General features: G+C 48.0%; 2 protein-coding genes and 1 non-coding gene across 5 annotated transcripts in view; 2 read left to right on the top strand and 1 right to left on the bottom strand.

Annotated features, from left to right (window-relative positions):
* The window catches only part of LOC149347994 (uridine phosphorylase 1-like), a 42,179-nt gene extending 32,902 nt beyond the window's left edge, over window positions 1-9,277 (top strand). For both annotated transcript variants that reach the window (XM_089587840.1, XM_089587839.1), the window contains exons 5-8: window positions 619-689; window positions 3,384-3,525; window positions 7,246-7,392; window positions 9,048-9,277. In XM_089587840.1, coding sequence (XP_089443966.1) covers window positions 619-689; window positions 3,384-3,525; window positions 7,246-7,392; window positions 9,048-9,199 — 512 coding nt within the window. In that variant the 3' untranslated portion in view covers window positions 9,200-9,277. The remainder of the gene's footprint in view (window positions 1-618; window positions 690-3,383; window positions 3,526-7,245; window positions 7,393-9,047) is intronic.
* Window positions 1,905-1,976, top strand: TRNAP-CGG (transfer RNA proline (anticodon CGG)). The gene has a single exon. It is a non-coding gene; the product is annotated as a tRNA-Pro (tRNA).
* Window positions 9,278-13,624: 4,347 nt separating the features above from the next.
* Window positions 13,625-25,390, bottom strand: part of LOC149347993 (uncharacterized) — a 70,037-nt gene continuing 58,271 nt past the window's right edge. For both annotated transcript variants that reach the window (XM_089585706.1, XM_089585707.1), the window contains exons 4-8: window positions 23,665-23,755; window positions 21,985-22,278; window positions 20,839-21,154; window positions 17,044-17,687; window positions 13,625-16,146 (exon numbers count right to left, since the gene is read on the bottom strand). In XM_089585706.1, coding sequence (XP_089441832.1) covers window positions 14,616-16,146; window positions 17,044-17,687; window positions 20,839-21,154; window positions 21,985-22,278; window positions 23,665-23,755 — 2,876 coding nt within the window. In that variant the 3' untranslated portion in view covers window positions 13,625-14,615. The remainder of the gene's footprint in view (window positions 16,147-17,043; window positions 17,688-20,838; window positions 21,155-21,984; window positions 22,279-23,664; window positions 23,756-25,390) is intronic.

The following is a 25,390-nucleotide window of genomic DNA, read 5'->3' as shown; positions in this document are numbered from 1 at the left end:
TCCATCGACCACTATGTCACAGGGACAGAGGGCGCGCACAGAAAACTTAGATTATAGGTGGGAATGCAACCCGAGTCCCTTAGGAAATTCAGGAGCGCTCTCACTGCTTTCCGTTGTCTGGAAGGTTGTGTCCAAGGAGTTGAGTAGGTAGGTGCCTTATGAGCTGCCTGGTTGGTGTAATTGCTGGGAAGGACTATACGGGATGTAGTTATGTTTTCAGATTAGGTGCAGAAATTGGTGTTTTATTCTTTTTCTTAAAGTTTCTCAAAAAAAATTCTGCGTAACACTAATATTCTATACATTTCATGCCTAAAGGTGCAATGGTATTGTCGCGTCCAACTTTTCTGTCTCTGAAGTGGAGCTTGTTCAATTTTGGTCATAGCAGCACATGACATGGAGTCTTTCTTACCTTGCATGCAGTGGAAAACATAACCTGTCATCCAATACCTTCTTTCGGATCATTGATGGCTGATACACTTATCTCAGACGTACCAATTTAACATGCTGGAAAGTATGCTTTTTCTGTTCATACCTTTATCGTTGCAAAAGTTAGAGCAAGTTCTTGTTGGAACGCATAAAATTGGAGCCTTTCTTTCTGGGTCTATTTTTCTTGCATAGGTGTGCCTCCTGGCTCTGTTGTTGTGAGCACGGGTGCAGTAAATGGTCTGCTCAGGGAGGCATTGGAAATGGTGAGCCACCCAGCACTTTTTCTTAGTTGCAATTCCCAAGCTGCTACGACACCTTGAGGATTATTTCTTGCCATAGAAAGTCTGAAACATGGCTGTCAGGATCAACTGTTCTTCAACCTACAGTGCAAAACCTTTTACTGATTAAGTTAAGAAAAGATGTGCAAGACATTGCTTGGAAAAGCATGACATTGTGCGCTAAGGATCTGTTACTTTGTTGCATGCAGTTCCTTTTTTTATTACATAGCGAATTAATCTTGAACCATGGTTTCAATATTCTGAAGACTTCGTTGATCACATTTATATGATGTCGGCAACGTCCTTAAAAAGTGACACATGGTCTTTGAAATCTTGGCTTGGGTGACATGGGATCAACACCAGAAAATAAATAAATACATAAAAAAAAAAATCCCCTGTGCACCTTGGTTTCTGTGGCTGTTGGCTTCTTTCATATTTATAACGAGCCCCTCATTCCCCTTCCCTTGTTTGCTTAATTGCTTAGCGAGGGCCTCGGTTCTGGCAGCCTTGACGCCATAGGAAGCATAAGAGGGTTCTCACGCAGCTTCCACCCTCCCCGTTCGATGACGTTCTACATCACACCTGCGGTAACTCAGGACGTTCTACGTCCGCCGCTTATGAACGTGGGTGGCGCTGATGAACACTCTCAAGGTTAGGTTACTTGTAAACATAAATACCCCCGAAAGCAGAAGATTTGACAGCCGTCGCCGTAGCTCAGAGGTAGAGCACCGGACGCGTAATTCGGAGGTCGTGGGTTCGGATCCCACCGGCGGCATGTGGTTGTTTTTTCTTCTGCTTTTCTAATCAATTAGCTTTAAGCGATAACCTATTCAGTACTATTCTAAATTGATCAACACCAGAAAATAAATAAATACATTAAAAAAAAAATCCCCTGTGCACCTTGGTTTCTGTGGCTGTTGGCTTCTTTCATATTTATAACGAGCCCCTCATTCCCCTTCCCTTGTTTGCTTAATTGCTTAGCGAGGGCCTCGGTTCTGGCAGCCTTGACGCCATAGGAAGCATAAGAGGGTTCTCACGCAGCTTCCACCCTCCCCGTTCGATGACGTTCTACGTCACACCTGCGGTAACTCAGGACGTTCTACGTCCGCCGCTTATGAACGTGGGTGGCGCTGATGAACACTCTCAAGGTTAGGTTACTTGTAAACATAAATACCCCCGAAAACAGAAGATTTGACAGCCGTCGCCGTAGCTCAGAGGTAGAGCACCGGACGCGGAATTCGGAGGTCGTGGGTTCGGATCCCACCGGCGGCATGTGGTTGTTTTTTCTTCTGCTTTTCTAATCAATTAGCTTTAAGCGATAACCTATTCAGTACTATTCTAAATTGATCAACACCAGAAAATAAATAAATACGTTAAAAAAAAAATCCCCTGTGCACCTTGGTTTCTGTGGCTGTTGGCTTCTTTCATATTTATAACGAGCCCCTCATTCCCCTTCCCTTGTTTGGTTAATTGCTTAGCGAGGGCCTCGGTTCTGGCAGCCTTGACGCCATAGGAAGCATAAGAGGGTTCTCACGCAGCTTCCACCCTCCCCGTTCGATGACGTTCTACGTCACACCTGCGGTAACTGAGAACGTTCTACGTCCGCCGCTTATGAACGTGGGTGGCACTGATGAACACTCTCAAGGTTAGGTTACTTGTAAACATAAATACCCCCGAAAGCAGAAGATTTGACAGCCGTCGCCGTAGCTCAGAGGTAGAGTACCGGACGCGTAATTCGGAGGTCCTGGGTTTGGATCCCACCGGCGGCATGTGGTTGTTTTTTCTTCTGCTTTTCTAATCAATTAGCTTTAAGCGATAACCTATTCAGTACTATTCTAAATTGATCAACACCAGAAAATAAATAAATACGTAAAAAAAAAAATCCCCTGTGCACCTTGGTTTCTGTGGCTGTTGGCTTCTTTCATATTTATAACGAGCCCCTCATTCCCCTTCCCTTGTTTGCTTAATTGCTTAGCGAGGGCCTCGGTTCTGGCAGCCTTGACGCCATAGGAAGTATAAGAGGGTTCTCACGCAGCTTCCACCCTCCCCGTTCGATGACGTTCTACGTCACACCTGCGGTAACTGAGAACGTTCTACGTCCGCCGCTTATGAACGTGGGTGGCACTGATGAACACTCTCAAGGTTAGGTTACTTGTAAACATAAATACCCCCGAAAGCAGAAGATTTGACAGCCGTCGCCGTAGCTCAGAGGTAGAGTACCGGACGCGTAATTCGGAGGTCGTGGGTTTGGATCCCACCGGCGGCATGTGGTTGTTTTTTCTTCTGCTTTTCTAATCAATTAGCTTTAAGCGATAACCTATTCAGTACTATTCTAAATTGATCAACACCAGAAAATAAATAAATACATTAAAAAAAAATCCCCTGTGCACCTTGGTTTCTGTGGCTGTTGGCTTCTTTCATGGGTACCTAAGGGATTTTGCATACAAAGTATAGCAGTGCCACTGAAGAAAATTAAATGAAGAAATGATTTGCGACCTTAACTCATTTATTGCAGTCACCTTTGTGTTAGTGAAGTGAAAGCGAAAGTTGGTTTTATGAAAATGTGATGAACATTGCATCACTGAAAAAATGTGTCGCAGTTTGCTCGTCTTCTGGTTGTCGGCTCGCTGCTTTGTATCAAGTTGTGCCATTGTCGCAAATGACCTATGGCATCTGCAGCCCATACTCGGCAAGCTTGTGTCTCGGCCTGCCAAGATGGACAAGGCTCTGGCCGAGGAGATAGTGGCCGAAGCCCGGCGCTCACTGCCTGAGTTGAATCTCGTCACTGGAAAGACAATGTGCGCGGATGACTTCTACGAAGGTGAGGCAGCTCGCCTCAGCAGACAGGCTATGCACATGGCCTGCTGCTTGTTTCAGGGTGTTGTAGAAGTACAGCTAAACTTGACATCACATGCATGGTTTGTGTGGCCATCATCTGATAGGTCAGTCAATAAATCACCTCTCTGCTAATAATTTGCAACAGGGCAAACACATGCGGGAAAAGTGTATTTAGGCCAGAGTGGTCGATGTTTGAGCGTGCGGTTGATGGAGCATGCCGGAGAAATGGGAAAAGATGACACTTCAAATAATATGGTTCTTCATTGTCGTAACTGCAGCAAGCGCAAGATGAAATGTTCTCCTATCTGTTCCAAAACGTGTGTTCTTTTTCGTCACCGAGATCGTGTAATGTGAGAGATAGTTCAAAACCTATCATATCGCAGAAACGGGGCATACATGTGTTAGGGACCCTTCAGTTGGCTTGTCTAGTAGAGAGATAAGTTTATTGTAAGAGTGATTGAAAACCGCGAGTTTATCTTTTCCTGCACATCGGTCGGCATGTGGCATGCGATTACTCTGGGTTTGTTTTGGTTTTTGTTGTATATATAGAAGCTTCTTAATAAAAAATTCTTGTAGTTGTGAGTAAGCGCTGGGTCCCCTCTGTGTTGTTGTTTGTTAGCACCTGGATTTTTCATAATGGGCACATTCAGACCATGAGAGGATAATAGTTAGGAGAATGAGGTGAAGTAGGTTTTGCAGATACTGTCAGGTCATCAGTAGTGTGCCGACAATATCCCTCGAGAGAAAAGCATGCAATAGTTGCAACTTAGCTGTACTCACCTACAAGGGCAGAAACATAGAGGCCGGCGATAAGGTTGAAATTATAGTGAGTGCAGCGCTGCGAGCTATAGAAAGGAAAATGATAGGTGTAACATTAAGAGATTACAAGAAAGCAGAGTAGTTTCTGCAATGAATGTGATTTAGGATATCTTAGATCAGGGGTTCTCAAACTTTTTTGCTTGGAGGAACCCCAAAAGCGTTCAATAAGTTCCAGGGAACCCCCCCCCCCCCCTTGCTTTCACTTACCAGCAATGTTGTCGAGTGCATTTTTGCACAGAGAGAGTTGCAAAAGTTAAATGTTTATTTCACAGATTAACACTGCTTTAATTTTAAGAGCAAGTCAAAGCGTGGCTCTGTAGCACTCAGAGCCAGTCTCATATCAGCTGCCGGGTCAGGGCCGGTGAGGGTTCTCGCGGAACACAAGAAGACAGCCCGCGGAACCCCTGTGTTCCGCGGAACCCAGTTTGAGAACCCTTGTCTTAGACGAAATCAGTAAAATGATATCGGCATGGGCAGGGCATGTAATTTGAAAGCAAGATAACTAGTGGTTGTTAAGGGTAACTCAGTAGATACCAAGGCAAGGTAAATGCAGCAGGCGGCAACAGAAAATCAAATGGTCAAATGAGATTGGGAAGCTTCTGCGAGTAGATGTTCACAACTGGCCCAGGCCAGCGTTAATTGGAGGTGAATGGGAAATGTCTTTGTCCTACGGCAAACATGCGGGGGCTGTTGATGACGATGAATATTGTGCAGATTCGGGCAGGAGCTGAACGTGTTGTTGAGCAACACATTGTTGGTGTGCTTTGTGTGAAATCAGTGTTGCAGAGTGTTCTGTTGGCTGCTGTAGCTGTTGCCACGATACTATAAAGTTTTACACCAATCTAAAGTCAACTGTTGTTTTCATGCTGTCATATTCATTTGTGCTTTTCAGTGTGTCTTGACAACAGTTCAAGTCCCTGAAGTGAATGCTTTGTGTACATGTTGCCTTCTAACTAAAAGAACCTGTGCATGCTCATGTTTCGTTGCCCGCAGTTCTCTTTTTTCGTTAAAGCCAGGGCTAGGGCGTCTGACTTACTCCTTGCTATGAGTGAAGTTGGAGGAAGTGGAGGATTTGTCTGAGTTTCAACCGTGGATGTTAATGAGCTAGGTCAGCACATCTAGAGAATGCTCTTAAGGAGCAGTGTGTTATGTGCTATGCACATGGTACGTATCGAAGCTGAAAGTCTCGGATAGACGAGAGCGGCATAGATGAAAAAAATATGACAATCTTGTCACTGGCATGTCACTCTGAAATCATTTTTAGATTCTGCTATTTGTAGCAGAGGTGTTTTTACTGCACATTTACTTGGAGATTCTTTGTATCTCAGATGTTACTATTTGTTACGACTCGTTTGTGCAGTTTCTTTTTTTATTACAGCCTCCCACGTGAGGCTATAATATGTTAAAGAATAAACAGATACTTTGGCTGACCATGAAAAGACAATTAGTAGTTGATTACAGACAACATCTTAGGACAGACTACTGGTGGTCAGTAAGACTAATAGAGTAGGTGTCAAAGGAAGGAAATTATATTTGAGGCCAGCAGACTGTCAGTTTGTGAGGTGACTCAGAGATGTGCACAGGGGCAGAGTGGCCATGGCTTTCATGAGACACAGGTAACTGGAGATTGCTGTGAGAGACTTACGGAGCGAAATAGATGTGAGGGCTGTTTAGAGGGCTGCAAAATAGACATGAGGATAGGGCTTTATTTGGTGGAGCTTCGTAGTGCACCTGATAGACAGTGTCGGGGCATAGTCAGAGGCTCTTGTAGAGCAATGTAGTCTCCATGGCCATATTTTGCTGTTGCATTTCGCATTTCATTTGCTACTATGTTAGCAGGTGGCAAGTTGATGTAATTACGCTTGCGTCTGGAGGGTAGTACAAGGGAGAAAGCAAGAGCAAAGTTATATCGGCCAAAGAAGGGGAGTGGTAGGTGAGAGCACCGGGAAACGTTGAGTTCAGGTGACGCAAGTGTGGCTTCATCGGCCATGTTTTGAATGCATTATAATTAGGGTTGTTCGTTTCCGGGTAAAACCCGATTTTACCCGATTTTTGCACCCCGAACGTGTTCCTAAAATATCGGGTAAAACCCGATTTTTCCCGATTTCTGGAACAATTGTTCCGTTCCAGAAGCGGCTGCTGAGTCAGTCGTTTGATGACTGCCGACCTCTCTTTATTTCCGTGATAGACGATGTAAGCTCGCTTCGCGATGAGTTTAACCAGTACTTGCTGGAAGCAAGCCCCCCAAATGAAGGTGTCGAAGTGATGGACTATTGGAACGACGCAACTATGCGTTACCCAAGGCTAGCAAATGCAGCGTTGTCATTGTTGTGCCTAGCTAATGGCAGCTGTGATGTTGAGCGAACATTCTCTCAGCTAAGGATGCAGAGACCAGACAGGTCTCGGATGGAAACCGAGATGTTGCGCATTCAGATGATAATGTATGTTAATAAGGACGTGTAGAACGTCGATGACCAGCCCTCGTGAATAAAATTTCTTTTCTCAGAACTGACCGTTGCCTCTCACTGCGAGTAATAATTAATTACCAAAGAAACGCCAAATTTTGCAATACTTTCTTGAAAGTAGCCCAAAATATAGCCCTGAGTTACCCAGCGGTTAGAGCAAATCGAATAAATTATTAGTTTGCAAATTTAACCCGATAAAACCCGAATTACAGAGTTTTTCCACAAAAAACCCGATTTCTCCCTTATTATGAAGCCGAAAAATAACGCCCGATTTTTACCCCCCGAATTTGAAAAAATATAAAACCCGAAAGCGAATAACCCTAATTATAATGCGGTAGAGTTTTTTCGCCTATCTGTCTTACTTTATGGAGATGCCTTTGTCTTGTATTGAGGCTGAAGTTGCCTGGTGATTACTGCAGGCCAAGGCCGGCTGGATGGGGCCTTCTGCGGCTACACGGAGCAGGAGAAACTGCAGTTTCTGCAGAAGCTGCATTCCATTGGTGTGGTCAACATTGAGATGGAAGCCACCCTTTTTGCTGCCATGTGCCACCATGCAGGCATTAAAGGTCAGCACGTTGCACCTTTGTTGGTAATCTTGTTGGAAATGTGGTCATTTAGGGTGTCTTATCAGGTGCACATCTTTTTGATGGCTTCTAGCTAGTTGCAGAATGTTTTGCTCAATTGTTTGACCTGACCCAAGCAGGACCAAGGACAATACAAGAGACTCTTAGATATCCTTGTGCCATTCTTATGAGACCAAATTTACTGGTAAGGCTAAGTGGTGCGTTACTAAGCATGAAATGCTTTTAGCTCCCGTTGTCGGCATTGTGGTGACGTCACGCCGAGACCGAGAGCCATCATCCGGGCACTGAAATCCACTCATCCGGGCTCGGAAACGAGAACATCCGGGCACCGCACGAGACTTAACGAGTTTCGACGAGACTCTCTAAGCCCTCCTACGGGACCGGCATACAAGCGCCGGTTGTTCTCCAAACGAGTCACAAAAAATAACTGCTGCCAGTGTGTTCTCAATGTTTGTCAAGATATCAGTCGAGCTGTGCATTTGATAATGCACGGAATTATAATTTACGATTTCTAATAACGCGTGCAAAAAGCACATACATGCCACAATACACTTCGTTATCATACGTGATCTGTTAGGGGCTTTGAGAGAAGGCCGCTTAGAGAAAGAGGGGAGCTCCAGGGGGAGAAGGGCTTTCGGCTGAACTTTCGCGCGCTCCCCAAGGATGGCGCTGCGGTCCTATTTCTATGAGCATTGCTTGCTATGAAAATTCCAAAACAGCAATCAGCAACAAGGGACATGAAATACAGTTTTCTAGCTTGTCTATTTGCTTCCAGATAAGGGAATTGAGAATCTCTAGGCCGTGTATTCTGCATTTATTACTGATTAGATGCGTTTTTTTTCATGAGTAACGTACCTTAAGTGACGCTTTTTGTATCTCCTGCACTGCCAATAGGTTGGTAATCGACACTCTGACTTCATTGTAGAAGCTCTGGTCGGTGAACTTTGTGTTGGTCATACTGTGCCAGAAACTGTTGAGGTCTAGAGAGCTGGTGTGAGCGGTGTTCATGCAGGAAAGCATACAGAAAATGTGACGGCCGTGACATCTCCTCCTGTGAAGTTTGGACTGCCAGAGGAGCACTGCTGATTGATGACAGTCTGTTAACTGCCCAATGGGCACTGAAACTCCCTTGGTCGTCGCATGGACGTCCCATGGATGTCCACAGGACGTCCAAGGGAATTTCAGTGCCCATTGGGTGCGGCCACTTCTCATACCGCTTTCACTCTAGACAGAAGACCATTGCGGAGGCTTGGGGATCCTAAGGATTTGTATACACCACCCACAACCTCTCTCTTTTGAGTGAGGTTGGCTCTTACAATTGTACTTTCCCCAACTGTTATCAAGCATGCTACAAGATCTAACTTCAGGATAAACCTCAATTTGCACCCAATGCAAAAGCACTGCACAATCGTATCAGATAGGGGCAGTAGTACCAGTAATTGGATTAAAGAAAGTGTGACCAGGGCTAGGAAAGATTGTTCAGAAGACTGAATGAATATGCACCCGGCAGGATGGAAGCTGTACTTAAATTGTCGCATGATGTACGTCGCGCCTTTTGCAATGTATGGGGAGCGCGAATTGGATGAGGTCTTCTTTTGAGCTCCTTTCTTCACTGTGGTGGGTTTTCACTTGTGCAGGTGCCATAGTGTGTGTGACGCTGCTGAACCGCCTGAACGGCGACCAAATTGACACGCCCAAGAGTGTCTTGAGTGAGTGGCAGCTGCGGCCGCAGCACGTGGTGCTCTGCTTTATAAAGCGGCGCCTTTCGGCCACCACCGCATCAACATAATTCGCGATCGCTCATCACTCTGTCACCGTCATAGTTCAATAAAGTGCATCAATGGATGTGCGCAACCCTTTTCTCTCATCTGTCTAGCGTTTTTTTGCAGCAGTTCACACCACATCATTTTCAGTAATTAGGTAGAACTGCGTCCTTTGGACATTTGCCCAGACGCAAATGCAGACACCTGGACATTATGTTTTGTCAAAATGAATAGGGCATCTTGGATACCATGACATGACATTTAATAGATATGCATGAGATGTTTTGGCTGATCTCAAAACATAAGAAGAAGTATCTTCAGAATTAGTATCTTCAGAAGAAGTTTTGAGCATTCTCTAGACGCTCAAATATGTCTACAAAATGTCTTGTGATCAGTGGAATATATGCCACCACCGCATCAACGTAATTCGCGATTGCTCATCACTCTGTCACCGTCGTAGTTCAATAAAGTGCATCAATGGATGTGCGCAACCCTTTTCTCTCATCTGTCTAGCGTTTTTGTAGCAGTTCACACCACATAATTTTCAGTAATTAGGTAGAACTGCGTCCTTTGGACATTTGCCCAGAGGCAAATGCAGACACCTGGACATTATGTTTTGCCAAAATGAATAGGGCATCTTGGATACCATGACATGACATTTAATAGATATGCATGAGATGTTTTGGCTGATCTCAAAACGTAAGAAGAAGTATCTTCAGAATTAGTATCTTCAGAAGAAGTTTCGAGCATTCTCTAGACGCTCAAATATGTCTACAAAACGTCTTGTGATCAGTGGGATATATATGAGCACTACACGGTTTTTCCAACTTGATCTAAAGCATTTACACGAGAACTGGCCTTCTTGAAACGATTGATATTTAAAAACACAAACTAGTGAGAATCACATTTTTAAGAGTAAGACATCGCTATGGTATTAACTTCTTGAATAAACAGCGCTAACGAAGACGAGCACAACAGCGCTGTGTCGTCCGTTTTCCTTGTCTGTTGTGCTCGTCTTCGTTCGTGCTGTTTATTCAAGATGCTTAACCAACTAGCCCACCAAAACGTGTTATGGTATTAAGCTTGCATGGTAAATTTAGCATGTTGATGGCGGAGACTTCTTACAAAACGTAAGAAGAAGAAACGGTATTAGTATTTCCAGAAGTTTTTAGCATTCTCTAGACGCTCCAATATGTCTACAAAACGTCTTGTGATCAGTGGAATATATGTGCACTACACGTATTTCCGACTTGACGTAGTGTTTACACGAGACTTGGCCTTCTTGAAATGATTGATATTTGAAAACACAAAGAACTAGGGAAAACAGCATTTTTAAGAGTAAGAGATCGCTACGGTATTAAGCTTGCGTGGTAAATTTAGCACGTTGACACAATCACCCTCCGGTAGCATGTTTTGACTTTCATGAGAAAGTCTCCTGGTTCTAATCTGTTCTTTTTGTCGAACTTCGCCATGAATGCACTCATCATTTGCAAATTTAAATTGAGGTGTAGTCCAATTTATTTAGTGAATTACTCTTGTATTCTGTCGGATATATGTGAAGTGAAAACTGATGTGTGCAACAGGCAGCATAAACTTAGCAATGCTACTTGTTGCCATAAATGATAACCATAGCGGAACTATTATCCCCTCTTATATTATACCCCTGGCCCCTAAAACGACTTTGAATTTTTTTTCTCTGTGATTCTATATTCATTCAATTTTTCCATTCTAATCTGGGGCAATTTGGGGAAAGGAAGCCATCTCAGCAAACTGTGTTCTTTCAAGGCCGTGGTGTGATAAGAAAAGTGTGATAAGCCGTGAAATACCTGGATATAGTGATAAGTTAAAGCAATGATAATTCACATGAGACCTGATCTGAATTCATTAACGGAGGTGTTCAGGTGCTGTTAAGAAAACATGAGGGACTTACTTGTTTCTTCTGTTAATTTAATGCAGCGGCAGCCCACTGCATACAGTGAACTATAACATGCTTTACAAGGCGGAAGATTGTAGAGCTTTCATCATGCCACCCCACCATTGATTGTAGTCGAACATCCTGCCGTGCGTCATTAGATGCTGCCAAACAACGCTCAGCGGGCATTGCCTTTGGTGCTGTTGATTTTCTTCCTTTACAGCAGCGTTTATGCATTGCAAATGTACCAGTACGGTAGATGACATCATCCCCCCTCCCTCTTACACTTGGCGCTGTGCGCTGCGGAGAAGCTTGAAGGCAGACATGATTTGAGTCAGCGATTGCGTCATTTCAAATCCTGTCCAAAATTTCTTTGCATGCTTTACCTGCAAGTTTCCTACATTCAGTCCATTTAAGCTCGTCGAATTTTAAAACTTCTGCAGTTGCCCGTTAAGCGTCGGGGGTATCTTGTGCCAGGGTCACCAAAGGCAGCAGGTCTGTCAGCTGGTTTCAGGCTCGACAGGCACGTCAGGGGAGAAGGAGTATGTTAAACAGGGGGTTGAATCGTGACGGGGCAGAAGAATTTTCTTTCTGCTGACCTCTACGAGACGTTTAGATCTAGCGTAAGGTGTCTGTAGTCATTAAGAGTTGTTTCAATACGTTTGTAAGATGTTTTATGTTTCGTTGGAAGGGAATGTTCCAGATGTTCCAGCACAGGTTTCGGGGGAATTGCAGGGAAGGATTGGCTGTGATAAATAAGATTCAAGGTCAAGGAGTGTGTTTAGGGGGAAAACCAACCTACCTGTTTCAATAAGTGCCTCCATTTTGAGGTTGAAGGGCACCTGCCGACAGCCATCAACGTCACTGTCCGACTCAAGGCTCTGATATCTCTCGCCTTTCTTATCGTTACTGCCATGTGGCTAGTTTGAGGGTCTGGCTGCAGATGACCCTCAAACTAGCGAAAGCACTTCGACAAGCTTGAGCGTGGCACCGGTGCATTGTGAGAACAATCACGATGCAATAAATATTTAGCATAGTGGAGATGTATCAGTGTACATGTATAATGGATTACTGGCCGCCTTCTGCGCACACTCATGAGCCCACCTCACCCCCCCCCCCCGCCACTGCAAAAGGCGTCCGGTAATCTCTTATATGTCTGCGCGAATGCGCCTCCACTATGCTAAATCTCTAACCAGAAGCCGTGGAACATGTCAGTCGCTGAGAGAGAAATATAGAATTTTATTGCGACGCAATGTTAAGCATAAGATATCCTGCGCCAGGGTCACCAAAACCAACTGGTCCATCAGCTGGTCCGAGGCTAGCTAGGCCTGCCAAGTTGGGGGACAAGGGTATGGAAAATGTGGAGAGGGGGTTGAATAACAATGGGGAAGGAAGAAAGAGGATGTTCTTTATTAGTATAGGGTTCGTGGCAGCTAGGGCGCGGGGGCTGGGACGGAGGTGGTAGTGGAAAGAATGGGCTGGAGTAAGGAGTGGATTGATAAAGATGCTCCGAAGAGCACGTACTTCTGTCGTAGTTAGAGATCTTACAGGAACAGGAAGGGAACAAAAAGAGTACTGTCTTTAATGTTGTCATAGAGAATATTTATTTCGCTGAAAGTGTATAGAAAGCACAGAGCATAGCTTCGCCACGGCACAAAGCTGCCTGAATATGAACCATATGAACTGTGTAACCAGCCATGCATCAGTGTCGTCACCAGCATGCTGTAGCTGAACAGTTAGGCGACCCACATTCTGGGGTCTTAATCTGATCCTGCATTAAAGTTAATCTGGCTAAATGAACGGCGGTGAGAATAATTATGATAGTACGTTGCTAGGGCTCTTTCCTATGCATGCGAGACTGCAATGCAGGTGCATCGGCATCAAAACGTGCCACGGCATCAGGCTGTGCGGTTCGTTGTATTGGCTTCATTCAGGGATAGTTGATTTGGTGCCACCTTTTCCACGATTTCCACGTTGGAATGCGGATGGGATATGTGGAAACACGGCGCAGCGGCATTGTTGTTGGGTGCAGTGTGTGTGGTAGTCTGTGGTGTTTTCCTAAAACCAAGTTCCAGTGATTTGCCAACCGACCGGCAACGCGTGTATCAACCGAAACTGTGGCAACGGAGTTTTGGTGCGTAGAAAAATACTCGTCAACAATGACAGCGCATCAGTATTCCATGCGCATAATCTGCTACAACGTTTACGTCTCGCTCTAAGGGGCGATAGCTTTTTCTTGCAACCTGTCAAGTGAAAACTAAACAATGACACAAGTAGCACCACTTATACATGTAGCGCCACATTACGACTACCTATCGAGCCACGACGACTACTAGTGACCAGACACTAAGCGACGTCAAGCAGGTGCAATGCATCACGCTAGTATATTTATGCAAGACTGCTGCACCTCTTGAACAGCGTCATTGTCATTGCCAACAGCAGTCTGCTACGTGTCGGTACACTCACAAGGCGCCACTGAATACCCCTCACAGCCGCTCAGACTTGCATGCCAGAAATGACGTGTCGATACAGACAGCGGTCTCTGTGTACGTCCTTTTCATTTATTTCTCATCATGACAAGAGCGTTAGCACATCTGAAGTCACAGCCACAACTTCCAGGTTTCAGGGAAGCGCCTTTTGTACTTATAGCGTCTCTTGAGCCTGTCACCTCGCAGGGACATCAGTTCGTGCACATAGGGGGAGAGGGGGTGAACGTTGAAAATTACACGCACCACAGAGCAAGATGCACTGAAGTTGCGGACATAGCTGAGCTGTCTTGCAGATGATGTCCACGATGCCAGATAAGCATGATCTTTCATTGTCATCTTTGAGAGTCAGGACACCCGCCAAAAAGTAGGCATCACTTGACGTCTTGACGCGATTTCACGGCTAGTAATTTACCGCACACGCTGATGCGGTAGCTGAATCAAAAGCTGACGTGAAAAGTGAAGGGTAGAAACAATGCTTGCAATAGATGCTTCCGTGCGTTGCCTATGTCATACAAATTGTCGCCAACTGGGAGTGCGTTCAACATCGCGTAACACCCCGGCGTTATCAGATGGACCTGCGGGCATACTCCGATGTCTTGCTACAGCGATGCTCAACGGGTGAACTTTGAAAAAAAAAAATTATATTTTCTCTGGCGTGTGCATTTGTGCCCTGTAACCACTGTGGCAAACAAGGATTCATGTGGAACATTCATGTCCATCTTGGCTGGGCGTCATTTAGTGCTCCTGGCTGCAAGGGCAGACCTGACATGAAGATGGAATGTAAACGCAAAGGCATTGCGTCTACGCTCCACCCTCTGTAACCGCCCCTCCATTTGTGCACATAATTACGTCTGACCCTTCACGCCCAACAGCACCAAACGGTAGAAGAGCCACGCCAGCTAAGACCGAGGCGCCGTGTACCAGCGGCCCTCCGAGAAGCTACGGATTGGGTCGAGCGCACGCCGATACGTTGTGCGGGTTACACCCTGTCTTGGTCGCACCTGGCAAAGCACCATTTTCTCATTAGTCAGGGGCCGGTCATCACTTGCTGCACTCGTCCCGGTTGCCCTTCATGCACCGTCCAACCTTGCTCTTGTAGACCTGTTCGGCGGGACAATGGTGCACGTATCCACGCAGCCCCGTTGACGCCTTCGAGTTGGGCGCACACACGACGAACTTCCCACAGCTCTCGGGGTGCGCGAACACACCGCGCTTGTGGCAGTCCACGGTGTTATCGTCGATAACGATCAGAGGCGGCGCGAATGGATCCGGAGGGATGGTGGGCAACGGCGCCGCGGCCACCACGGGCCGCCGATGGCCGCCAGTGGCTGCGGGACGCTTGCTACCACCGCGACGACCTCCTCGACGACTGGGCCGACGCGTTGTCGTCGTCGTCGTGGTCGTTGTCGTGGTCGTCGTCGGGGGCTGTTCCTCATCTTCGTACTCGTACTCATACTCGACGTCGTCGTACAGCGCCGTCGTTGTAGTGGGCCTTCGCGTCGTAGTCGTGGTCGTTGTGGTCGTGGTCGGAGGCGCGGTCTGCTGGACAGGCCTTCGGCGCACGGCGACCCGGTCGCCTGGCCGCACTCGAATCCTCTTGCCGCGGCGCCCGGTCGCTGGCTGCTGATCGTCCGAGAGCTTCCCGTTGACCCTGACCACCTTGTTGACGCGTACTTTGGTGCCCTTCCGGAAACTTAGCGGCACTGCGACTTCTGCGTCCACCTCGAAGTCTGGCGGGAAGTCTGCCTGTGTCACGAACTCCGTGAACGACGACGTCGACGGCCGCGTCGGGTACACGGACGGCGGCACCGTGGGCGGCGAGAACGCTGGAGCGTTCACAGGGGCGTTGACTGGTGCGTTCGCTGGTATGTTGTAGGGAGCGTTGACGGGGGCATTCACAGGTACGTTCACAGGGGGCGAGAATGCCGGAGGCACCGGCGCGTTCTGGTATCCGTCAGTTTGCTGTTGCTGCGACAGCGGTTGTCCTCGCTCGGGCGCCTGGTACACGAACTGGAACGGCATACGCGGTGGCAGCGTGCCTTGTATAGGCCCCACGAAGACGTTCGTCTCTTCGCGCGGCGTGGGTGTCGGTTGCTGAGCAAATGGTGTAGGCGGTGGCCGCGCCGGTTCCACGTATTGGAACAGCTGCGGCTCCTGGAACAGAGGCGGCCTCCGGATGACGTGTCCCTGCGCCGCGCTGCTGTCGTTATACACGGGTCTGAACGGCGGCTCCGTGGCGGCGAAGACCTGCGGTGGCAGCCGTCGCGCAGCCACACCGCCGGCGTTATTGGGCGCTTGGTTCTCGGTTGAGGTCAAGATGGTCTGCAGCTTCTCGACACCGCCGATGCTTTGCAGGAGCTTGAGCAGTTCAGCGACGTTCTGCTCGGATTGCCTAGGAGCGCTGGTGGTGGTGGTGGTCGTCGTGGGACGTGGGGTGGTCGTCGTAGTTGTAGTCGTGGGTGGCTCCGTGGTAGTTGTGGTGGTAGTAGTGGTTGTGGTAGTGGTGGAACGGGCCTTGGACCTCCGAGGTTTGCGGGTCGTGGTCGACGGAGCTTCTGTTGGCGTTGTCACCCTGCACATCGAGAGAGTGTGTATTATAACGCAAGTTGATTCTTAGCGAAGCAATATATGTGACAGTGATCGTCTAAAACACCCGGTCAGCTCTAGTGATGCTGTACGTCGCGATGCACGGTTTAGCGGGTGGCCGGTGAATATAAGCCACCGACTGTTCGCGTTTCACTTGAGGGCAACGAGGCGCAGTAACTTTACAGGCCGAGGCAATTGCAGGCCTCAGATGCGCGTGGCTGCATGCCTGTCGCGTGCGTTATTCAATTCTTCCTCGTCACGACGTAGATCTGCGTCATCTGCTAATTAAAAGTTGGCAACTTGTAGATAGCGTTGCCAGTTCTTTTTTTTTTTGTAATGACTGCGACCTGCACACAGAAACCAAAGTAACATGAATTTCATCTACAGCACTAACTGCTATAGGCAGACTCACCCTCCCCTTCGAGATCTCGTGGTGGTTGTCGTTTGCAAGAAATGACGTAATCACGAGAAAGGCCACGTGGCTTATTGTCATCGGTCACCTGACCGAGGAGGGACATCATACTTTGGACGTGTGATTTAACTGCCAATGCATTCTCTCGCAACATTCTTTTTCAGCATTCCCTTTACGCCTTAAACTGACACTGAAACATGCGTCACATTATGTGAACGCCACTTTAACGTTTTATAACTATATCTTTCAGAGTTGACCTCGCTCACAGATAGCCGTGCTGCGGCTCAGAAGAACCTCAGTGCTTGGGCGTATTTGTCATTCGTTCCGAGAAACGAGTTAGCAATTCAAACACCACCACCAGTCCATTACGACGGATAAAAAGCATTGTCCTTCCGGCACTTAGTTTTTTCTTTTGACGGCCGAAGGACATTACATTTATATCTTCGCGTTGGTGATAAGTTCGGTGCCCACCTGCAGACAACGTTCTCCTTGTAGTCGCACGCCTCGGACTTGGAGTTGAAGTACAGTCCCGAGGGGCAGGTAAACGCGTGCGCCACCGTACCCAGGTTAGCCGGCCCAGAGTCCAGACACCAGAAGTACTTGCGGCAGTCGCGCGGGTTGTTGAAGAATCCTTCATCCTCGCACTCGAACGCCGGTCCCGGATCAGGCGTTGGTGGCGGGGGCGGCGTGGTCACCGACAGTGCCAGGTTTGTCCGCGGACCACCGCGACCAGGAGACAACGAGGACTTGGCCACGCGCCGTCCCCCGGTGTCCTGTTGCCGCTGCGCTTGCCGCTGCGGCCGTTGAGTCGTGGTCCTCGCGTTGCTGGCCGCCTCCTGCTGTTCTTCCTCGTCGATGCCCTCGAGAAGCGCCTTGCGAAGCGCCGTGATGAGCGGGCTCTGTTCCCCGCCGCAGTTTCCGCGGAAGTCGTCGTTGTCCAGCGTCCAGACCATGGCGCCGCCCAGGCCCTTGGACATGATGTAGCGCGCCTTCTCGCGTATCATCTGCTCGTCGTCGAAGCCGACCCACTGGTCGTCCTTGAAGGCGTACGGGCCCATGCGTCGCGGCTCCGGGCGCCGCAGCTCCCAGTCGAGCTCGTTCACGTTTTGGCAGATCTGCGAAGGAAGGGGTGAAAAACGACGAGAAAGTAAAGTAAATTGAAGGGGCCCGGTGATTACTTCGTTATAGCCAGTGCTTCGTTATAGCCCGTGTTGACCGAGCTTTCGAGGGGGAATCGTTGTTCCTTCGTTATAACCGTTAGTTCGTTATAAACCATTTCGTTATAACGAGTTTCGACTGTGTTATTAACAAAAATGAATGAATGAATGAATGAATGAACGAACGAACGAACGCGAACTCCATGAAGTCATATTCTGAAATGGATACAGTGCTATCTTGCTTGCGGTCTGTATATAACTCAGATGACAAGCTACTGGAAAGGAGGAACACAACAACAGCATCGCCCACGTGAGGAACTTCAAACCATGCTGCGGCAACGCCTTGCCGCAAAAATGCACGCAGCAACGCACTGCATAGGCGTACGCGAAGAAAACAGGGAAACGGGTAGGGAGCAGGACAGTCGTGACGTTTCTTAGCCTGCTTGAAGAAGGACGCTGATTTGCTAAAGAGTGACGCGAAAAGCGGGGAAGAGACGGAGAAGGAAGAGCAGCTAGAAGAGTTACGCTTTCGAACTGGGATGTCTAGTACACGCATGTGATTGAAATTCGAGCCATTCGTCGTTGACAAGATGAATTAGTGTATTTCCAAATCCTTCCCCAAAAAAGCCGCGGACAGAACTCGGACCTGGCTCGGAGGGTACTGCTATCCCGCTAGTCGCCTTAAATCATAAAATACGTGTGTACCGTGAAGGACGCAGCCGTGCATTTCTCCTGTGACCCACTTCTCCCGTGATTGCGCTGACGTTTCTCCTCAGCGCGATTATGGGGGTGCCGAGGTGAGATAATGACGTGTTGCATTATGTAACGATGTGATGCGGCGCAGGAGGTCGGATGAGTTACAGTCACGCAATAAATGCTGGAAAAACAGCATCGTATCCATAAGGACAGCGAAGAAAGACCGTAAATTTAATGTCGGTGCAGGCGTGAGGAGCCAACCTCTGAATGGGCGCCTAACTCCGACCGGAGTACAGCCGTGCAAGTATAGGATGCAACACTGTACATCTGCCCGATGCTTTCAGAGAGTTGAACGGCTTACTTTCGTAGTCGTATACTCTTGCGATGAGGGGATGTTGAATTTCGGTTATGGGCTCACTTTACATTCGAAGACATTGTGTATGCGGAGTGGCACGATTGCCGTAATGCTGTGGCAGGACTAGAGGCGAGCACCGACACAGAGCGTTTAATTTGTCCGCTCCCTCGCGCTCTCGCTCCAAGACAACGACATGCAAATCTCGCCTTGCTGGTTGGCATACACCTCTAAGCCGAAAGGCAATAGGCTGATGCTTACCATGTTGTTGCTCACTACAGTCCAATACAAGTCAAGGACAAAGCGGCTTTTTCCCTTCAAAGCACCCCCTTCAAGCCAATGGCGTCGGTCGATTCTCATGAACCTGCTAGTGTGATTAGCATGACGATGCAGAGTGTGGCATGACAATGCAGAGAAGGGACTATCCCCGACAGTAGAGGAAGAGGACTGTCTCCATTTAATCTGCCACTCTCTGCGTTGTCACGCTAGCAGGGTCGTGAGAATCGGCCTACGCCATTGCCTATCGGCAATCGGCCTACGTCCTTTGACGGGGAAAAGCCGCTTCTTTCTTGAATTGTATCTGACTAAAGCAAACCTGCTCGGCTCTGTGCAGGCAGGCCAGAACTGGCTATATGGGCTTCTTCCATTTTTCGTTTTTTTTTTTTTGGCACGCGCCTTGATTGTTTTTTTTTTATTTGTATGCATGAAGAGCATCGCTTCTCCGCCCCGAACGCCCATTCTGTTCAGGTCAAAGCTTCAAGAGACCTCCTCCATGGTCAGCTTCCTTTCATCAAGAGATTAGCGAAAGCCGATCCCGGGAGTTTTCTTTTTGCAGACCTTTAAAAAGGTGGGGCGGCTACACCCGTTCCCAATCATGCATATATCTAACGATTGTGAAGCTTCGTCATGTTCTTCGCTTCAACAATAGATATGCATAACAAAACATACAACCTTCAAGACTCCTTCAGCTCTCTCCCATAATGGTGCCCGCGCTCAATGCCTGCTGGCGGAATGCCTGACCATTGCGACAGGGCTGTCCGCGACTTTCAAACAGCGGGCCGACGTGTTGGCCTTCAAGGGCGTCGCCCAGACCGCCCGTATGCGTGCACGGCGCAGGATTTTCATTGTTCGAGTCGCGTTTCAAAGGCGTCCTGCTCGCGCTCCCGTTTTCGAAGCATTGTGAAAGCCCACTGCGGCACGCGGCGCGAAGCCATAAAGAAATGGACGCGGCTCTGGAATGTCATACTGCGGATGTTTCGTGCGCGCCGTTGCATGCCTCGATGACTTACGTCATCGCCGACGCAATCGGATGCACTCATCGCGGCAGATTTGCATGTAATGTCCGTGTGTTGACCATTCTGTGCGGGGTCCAGCGGCCTCCGCAGGCCTTCACCCGCCTGGAGGCTGCATTGGAGCCGTGTACTGTGGTGGACGCAGCTCGAGGCAGAAAGCAAAGCGAAGTGAATAAAGGCGCTTGGAACTTCGCTTGCGAGCGGCGCAAACTATGACGAGCGCAAAAGATTCGAAGACAAAAAAAAAAAAACGACGTCACGAAGAAGTGTACTTGCAAGGCTTCAGCATTACATCATGGAATTTCTGCGGAGCATTGGTTTTGAACCTCACAACGCGTATAGCGCCGGATTTAGTGTGTTTCTGATCGTCCTTCCTTTGTAGGTGGGGTTAGTGCTATCGGGACCCCTTTGCTGCCCACAGATTCCGTCGCAAATGTTTCAGAAATACTGAGACAGACCCCGCAAATCCGACGCATACAGAAGTGTTCTGAGGCATGCCAAAGAGAGAGGGAGAACGCGATGAAAGTAGATGGCCACTCCGGGTGCTCACAGCAATACAGCAAGCAGCATGGCGACGCCCAGGTTTCATATGTCCGCAGAAATTTCCCAAAAGTGCTCACATGGGCGTCGCCATACTGCTCAGCTCTTGGGCACCCTTGGCAAAAGCATGGTGGAAGCGAATAGCACAAGCTTTCTGCACCTCTTCAAAACACTTCGCGTGTTTCGACATCTGCGTGTATCGGATGGAACGTCTAAAGAAGGAACTCACCTCGTAGTAGGCGAGGTAGCCCTTCTCGCGCGTCGCGTTCCCGGGCTCTCCGGGACCCTGGGAGGGCGCCTCGAGCTCGTTGTCTTCGGGGTCTTCGAGCGTGTAGGAGCGGCCGTAGGTGGGCACGCCCACCACCAGCTTGTTCCGGGGCGCGCCGGCGTTCAGGTAGTAGTCGACCGTCCAGCGCACGTTGAGCCGGCTCTCGTCGTCGAAGTCGCGCAGCCCGTCCGGAGCGCCCAGCGGAGCGTGGTGCTGGGTGTTCGACTCGTACGCCGTGTGGTAGTCGTACGTCAGCAGGTTGAGGAAGTCGGCCGCCCTGCGAGAACAGAGACTCCGGAGTTAGCACGATCGCTCTATAGGAGTGATTCGATGACGTTGAGTTCCGGACTGAGCATGACATATGCTAGAAGAATGAGAGTTCATTGAAATCAAGAGCCATATCTGACACATCAACCATGGCTTTGGAAATGGGTCTTTGACCCCACGTTCAGCGAGCGAAAAAACCTTGTGTCATGGTGCTCTATGGCCGCAGATAACCTTAGGTCATAAAAGCTCATCATCATCATCATCCCCTCAACAGGTACTCAGCCCTGAATGATGGGAGAAGGAGCAAAGGGAGGCTGAGGCAAGATTAGCGATATCACTGTGCACCTTTTTATGAATAGCTCGAGGGCCAATGTCATGGTCATGTTCTGTTCTAAGCTTTGGGAAGGAGGCATTCGTAGAACGGAGGTGAGTTGAAGCACGATGTGCGTGGTTGCTGAAGTCTAAAAACAACATGTCCTGAGAAGTCATGAAAGAATGCCACTGCGGCGTTGAAGATGACACGGCTTACACATACGAAGAGTGCTATAGCTCATCGCCAGGTTGTACGATTGTAATATTAAAGAGATTTAGACAGCGTTCTTTGTCACCTTGCTAGAAAAACTGTTGACAAGTGAAAGACTGAGTGACATGGATCTCCGGCCCCCCAGTTGCCCCTCTACTGGGTACGGTGTGGCTGTGGTTAGCGATGAAAGGTACAAGAAAAGTAAAGAGACAAAGTTAGAAAGAGATAGACTAAAGAGTGGGCGAGTCGGGCAGGGCGGCACCGAGTACCGCCTCAGCTCGCTCAGGCTGATGCCTGCCCGTGTTCTGTGCACGTACTTGGCGATGGTCCGCACGTCAAATCCGTTGTCGATGTACTCCTTGCCGGCGGGCATGGCGACTGAGAGGAGCAGTCGGTCCTTGCCCCGCGGTAGCGACTCGGCCTCGAAGGCTTCCCGCAGCTCCTTGATGAGCTGCGCGTAGCCCTGCTTGTCCTCGGGCTTGCCTCCTTCGCGGAAGGCCGGGTACTCCCAGTCCATGTCCAGGCCGTCGAAGCCGTGCTCGCGACAGAACTTCATGGCGCTCCGCACGAACTTCTGCCGCTGGCTCCGGTCGGACACCATGTGCGAGAACCTGCGAGCGCCATGAGTAGGTGTTGCGGTTAGGTTCCACGTCTCTTTTTTCGGAGTCACACTTTGAGGCCCAGCCTCCGTTAGATTGTAAAACAAGGCAACGACATGACAGAACTACATTGCCCCTAAATTCAAGAATCAATTATTTTAAGTACTCTTACTTCCCGCGAACTACAATTGATTGGAATAACCTCACTAACGACGCAGCCACGCAGAAATCATAAAAATCTTTTGAAGAGCACCTGAAATAATGTACTGATATTGTTTTGCCTTTTTGTATGTGAAATTATGTACAGACTTTGCCCAAAGTAACCCGGCACAGCTGGTTTGTTCCTTAGCCGCGTAGCGAAGCACTCATGGCAGCCCTTAAGACCTGATTCTGTGTAAAGAAAGGTGAGACCATGTCCTTACATTGTGGCACCGTTCGGTCTTTAGGGCTGCTGTAAATGCTCCGTTATACGTTTGAGAAGCAAGAACCTGTTGCTCGGTTACTTTTGGCAAAGACTGTACATGTATCCACCCTGGTAAGGTATTGAACAAAGACCGCAGTATATATAAATAAAAATAAATAAACAAACAAATGAAGGGAGGCGTGGTCTGTCTTAAGACGTATGACGCCGTTGCAGCGTTTTCAGATTGCCCTACAAGCTGCAGGTGTTGTGGATGACACTGACAAGTAGTAATGAGAGTGTTTTAAATAACATCCCATAGAGAAAGTGCAGCAGTACCTAGCACGCTCGTCACGCACCTTAGTCCAATAATTTGAATTCATAACTATACGGTTCGAATCAGCGATAAGTTGTTACGCGATCTTCGTCTCTATCGCTTTTCATACAGCAGTAAGTGTGCACTTCAACGTCTTTCTAAGGAGGAAGAAAAACATGGCGCTTTTAGTAAAGAAAATAAACTCTGTGAAGTAAAATGCTTAGGGACCCGCCTTGTTATTAGCGAGTCAGGCAACATTAACAAGCGGGCAATTCACGAAAGACAACATGGCTATCGGGGTTCATTATTAATACGACAGCATTTTAAAGTCTCGTTAGAAGAAAAATGTGTCGTCTGTCACAAAATTCGCCCATTGGCTGGAAGGAAGTGACGTCACCAGACCGGACAATTCCCACTGGCTGGAGAGAGGTGACGTCACCAGACGTCACCAGATATCACCAGAGATGATATCGCACTGTCAACGCATGAGGTAATTAGGCGTCCCTGCGAATTTCTGTTATTACGATTTCATTATGGGATTGGGGATTCTGAATGGTTGCTTCTGGCATGATTGCCCGGTGCCCACACAGGAGGTGCTGGCGTCACTAAGACTATTCCAGTTGGGCAGTGAGAGTGTGCACAGTGGTAGTGGATGCGCCTTGGCGGAGCTTCAGGAACGCACCTTTTGGATCCTTCATTCCAGCCGCCTACAGCCACCATTGTCTTGAGTCCCGGGTTATACTGCTTCAGGCCCACGAACTTCTTGTAGTTGCCTGCGGAGACGGTGAGAGGTCATCGAGGGGTACCTTGCGAACTTTAAGCACTCGTGCTCACACATGAAAATCTCAGAACCAAAGAACTCGCTCCAACTCTGCAAACTCAGGCGAAAGCGAAAGGACGAAAATTTCCCTCACGCGTCGTCTGCCATTCCATAGTTTCGTTTCTCTGTTTCTAGCGCAGCACTTCATGGACGTATCGGAAACGCCCCTGTCACAGTTCTGGCCCAGTTGCATTTACTACGATTAAAGAAGCCCCTCCTACACATTCCGTTCAGTTTCAAGGGCCTATTTTTGAATGGCAGAAACAATAGGAAAGTAATATGGAACTGCGGAATTTAATCCTTTTTTCTTTGCTCTGCAGCGTCTGTCCTCGTGTTGCGTTGCGTCTACATGTCCAACGCAGGTAAACTCCCGGCAAAGCGAGTGATATCGACAGCATGCAAAGTGAGACCACATCATCGAGGGGGCGAAAAGTAATTGATAAAAAGGGGCCCTCTGTATGATGTGAAAGGATAATTTCCGAAATTGTCTTTGCGTTTAGGCGAGCCCCACAGGAAGAAAAATATAAATTCCCCGCTGGTTACACCCGACACATGTGTATACCTACATCATACAGGAATACGGTAGTTTCCCTATGCTCCTTGGTTTCTGTGGCTGTATATATATATATAATTCACTGAAAAGGAAATATCGGCATGGTCACTTGTAGTGACAAACGTAGACCAACGTTTGAAACAACTCAGTTTATTGACGTTTCCACGGCCGAAAAATCGTTTCAAACGTTGGTCTACGGTTCTTTCGATCACACACAGCTATATATATATATATATATATATATATATATATATATATATATATATATATATATATATATATATATATATATAAGGGAAGGGGATGAGGGGCTCGTTATAAATATGACAGAAGCCAACAGCCACAGAAACCAAGGGGCACAGGGGATTTTTTTTTGAAGTTATTTTATTTTGTGGTGTTGATCAATTTAGAATATTACTGAATATGTTATCGTTTTTTTAAAGATAACTGATCAGAAAAGCAGAAGAAAAAACAACCAACTGCCGCCGGTGGGATCCGAACCCACGACCTCCGAATTACGCGTCCGGTGCTCTACCTCTGAGCTACGGCGACGGCTGTCAATTCTTCTGCTTTCGGGGGTATTTATGTTTACAAGTAACCTAACCGTGAGAGTGTTCATCAGCGCCACCCACGTTCATAAGCGGCGGACGTAGAACGTCCTGAGTTACCGCAGGTGTGACGTAGAACGTCATCGAACGGAGAGGGTGGAAGCTGCGTGAGAACCCTCTTATGCTTCCTAAGGCGTCAAGGCTGCCAGAATCGAGGCCCTCACTAAGCAATTAAGCAAACAAGGGAAGGGGATGAGGGGCTCGTTATAAATATGACAGAAGCCAACAGCCACAGAAACCAAGGGGCACAGGGGATTTTTTTTTAAGTTATTTTATTTTGTGGTGTTGATCAATTTAGAATATTACTGAATATGTTATCGTTTTTTTAAAGATAACTGATCAGAAAAGCAGAAGAAAAAACAACCAACTGCCGCCGGTGGGATCCGAACCCACGACCTCCGAATTACGCGTCCGGTGCTCTACCTCT

The sequence above is a fragment of the Amblyomma mixtum genome, chromosome 4 (assembly GCF_055824585.1).
Source record: "Amblyomma mixtum isolate Tamu chromosome 4, ASM5582458v1, whole genome shotgun sequence".
NCBI lineage: Eukaryota > Metazoa > Arthropoda > Arachnida > Ixodida > Ixodidae > Amblyomma > Amblyomma mixtum.
The sequence above is the reverse complement of the archived record's forward strand: the minus strand, read 5'-3'. Positions and strand labels throughout refer to the sequence as shown.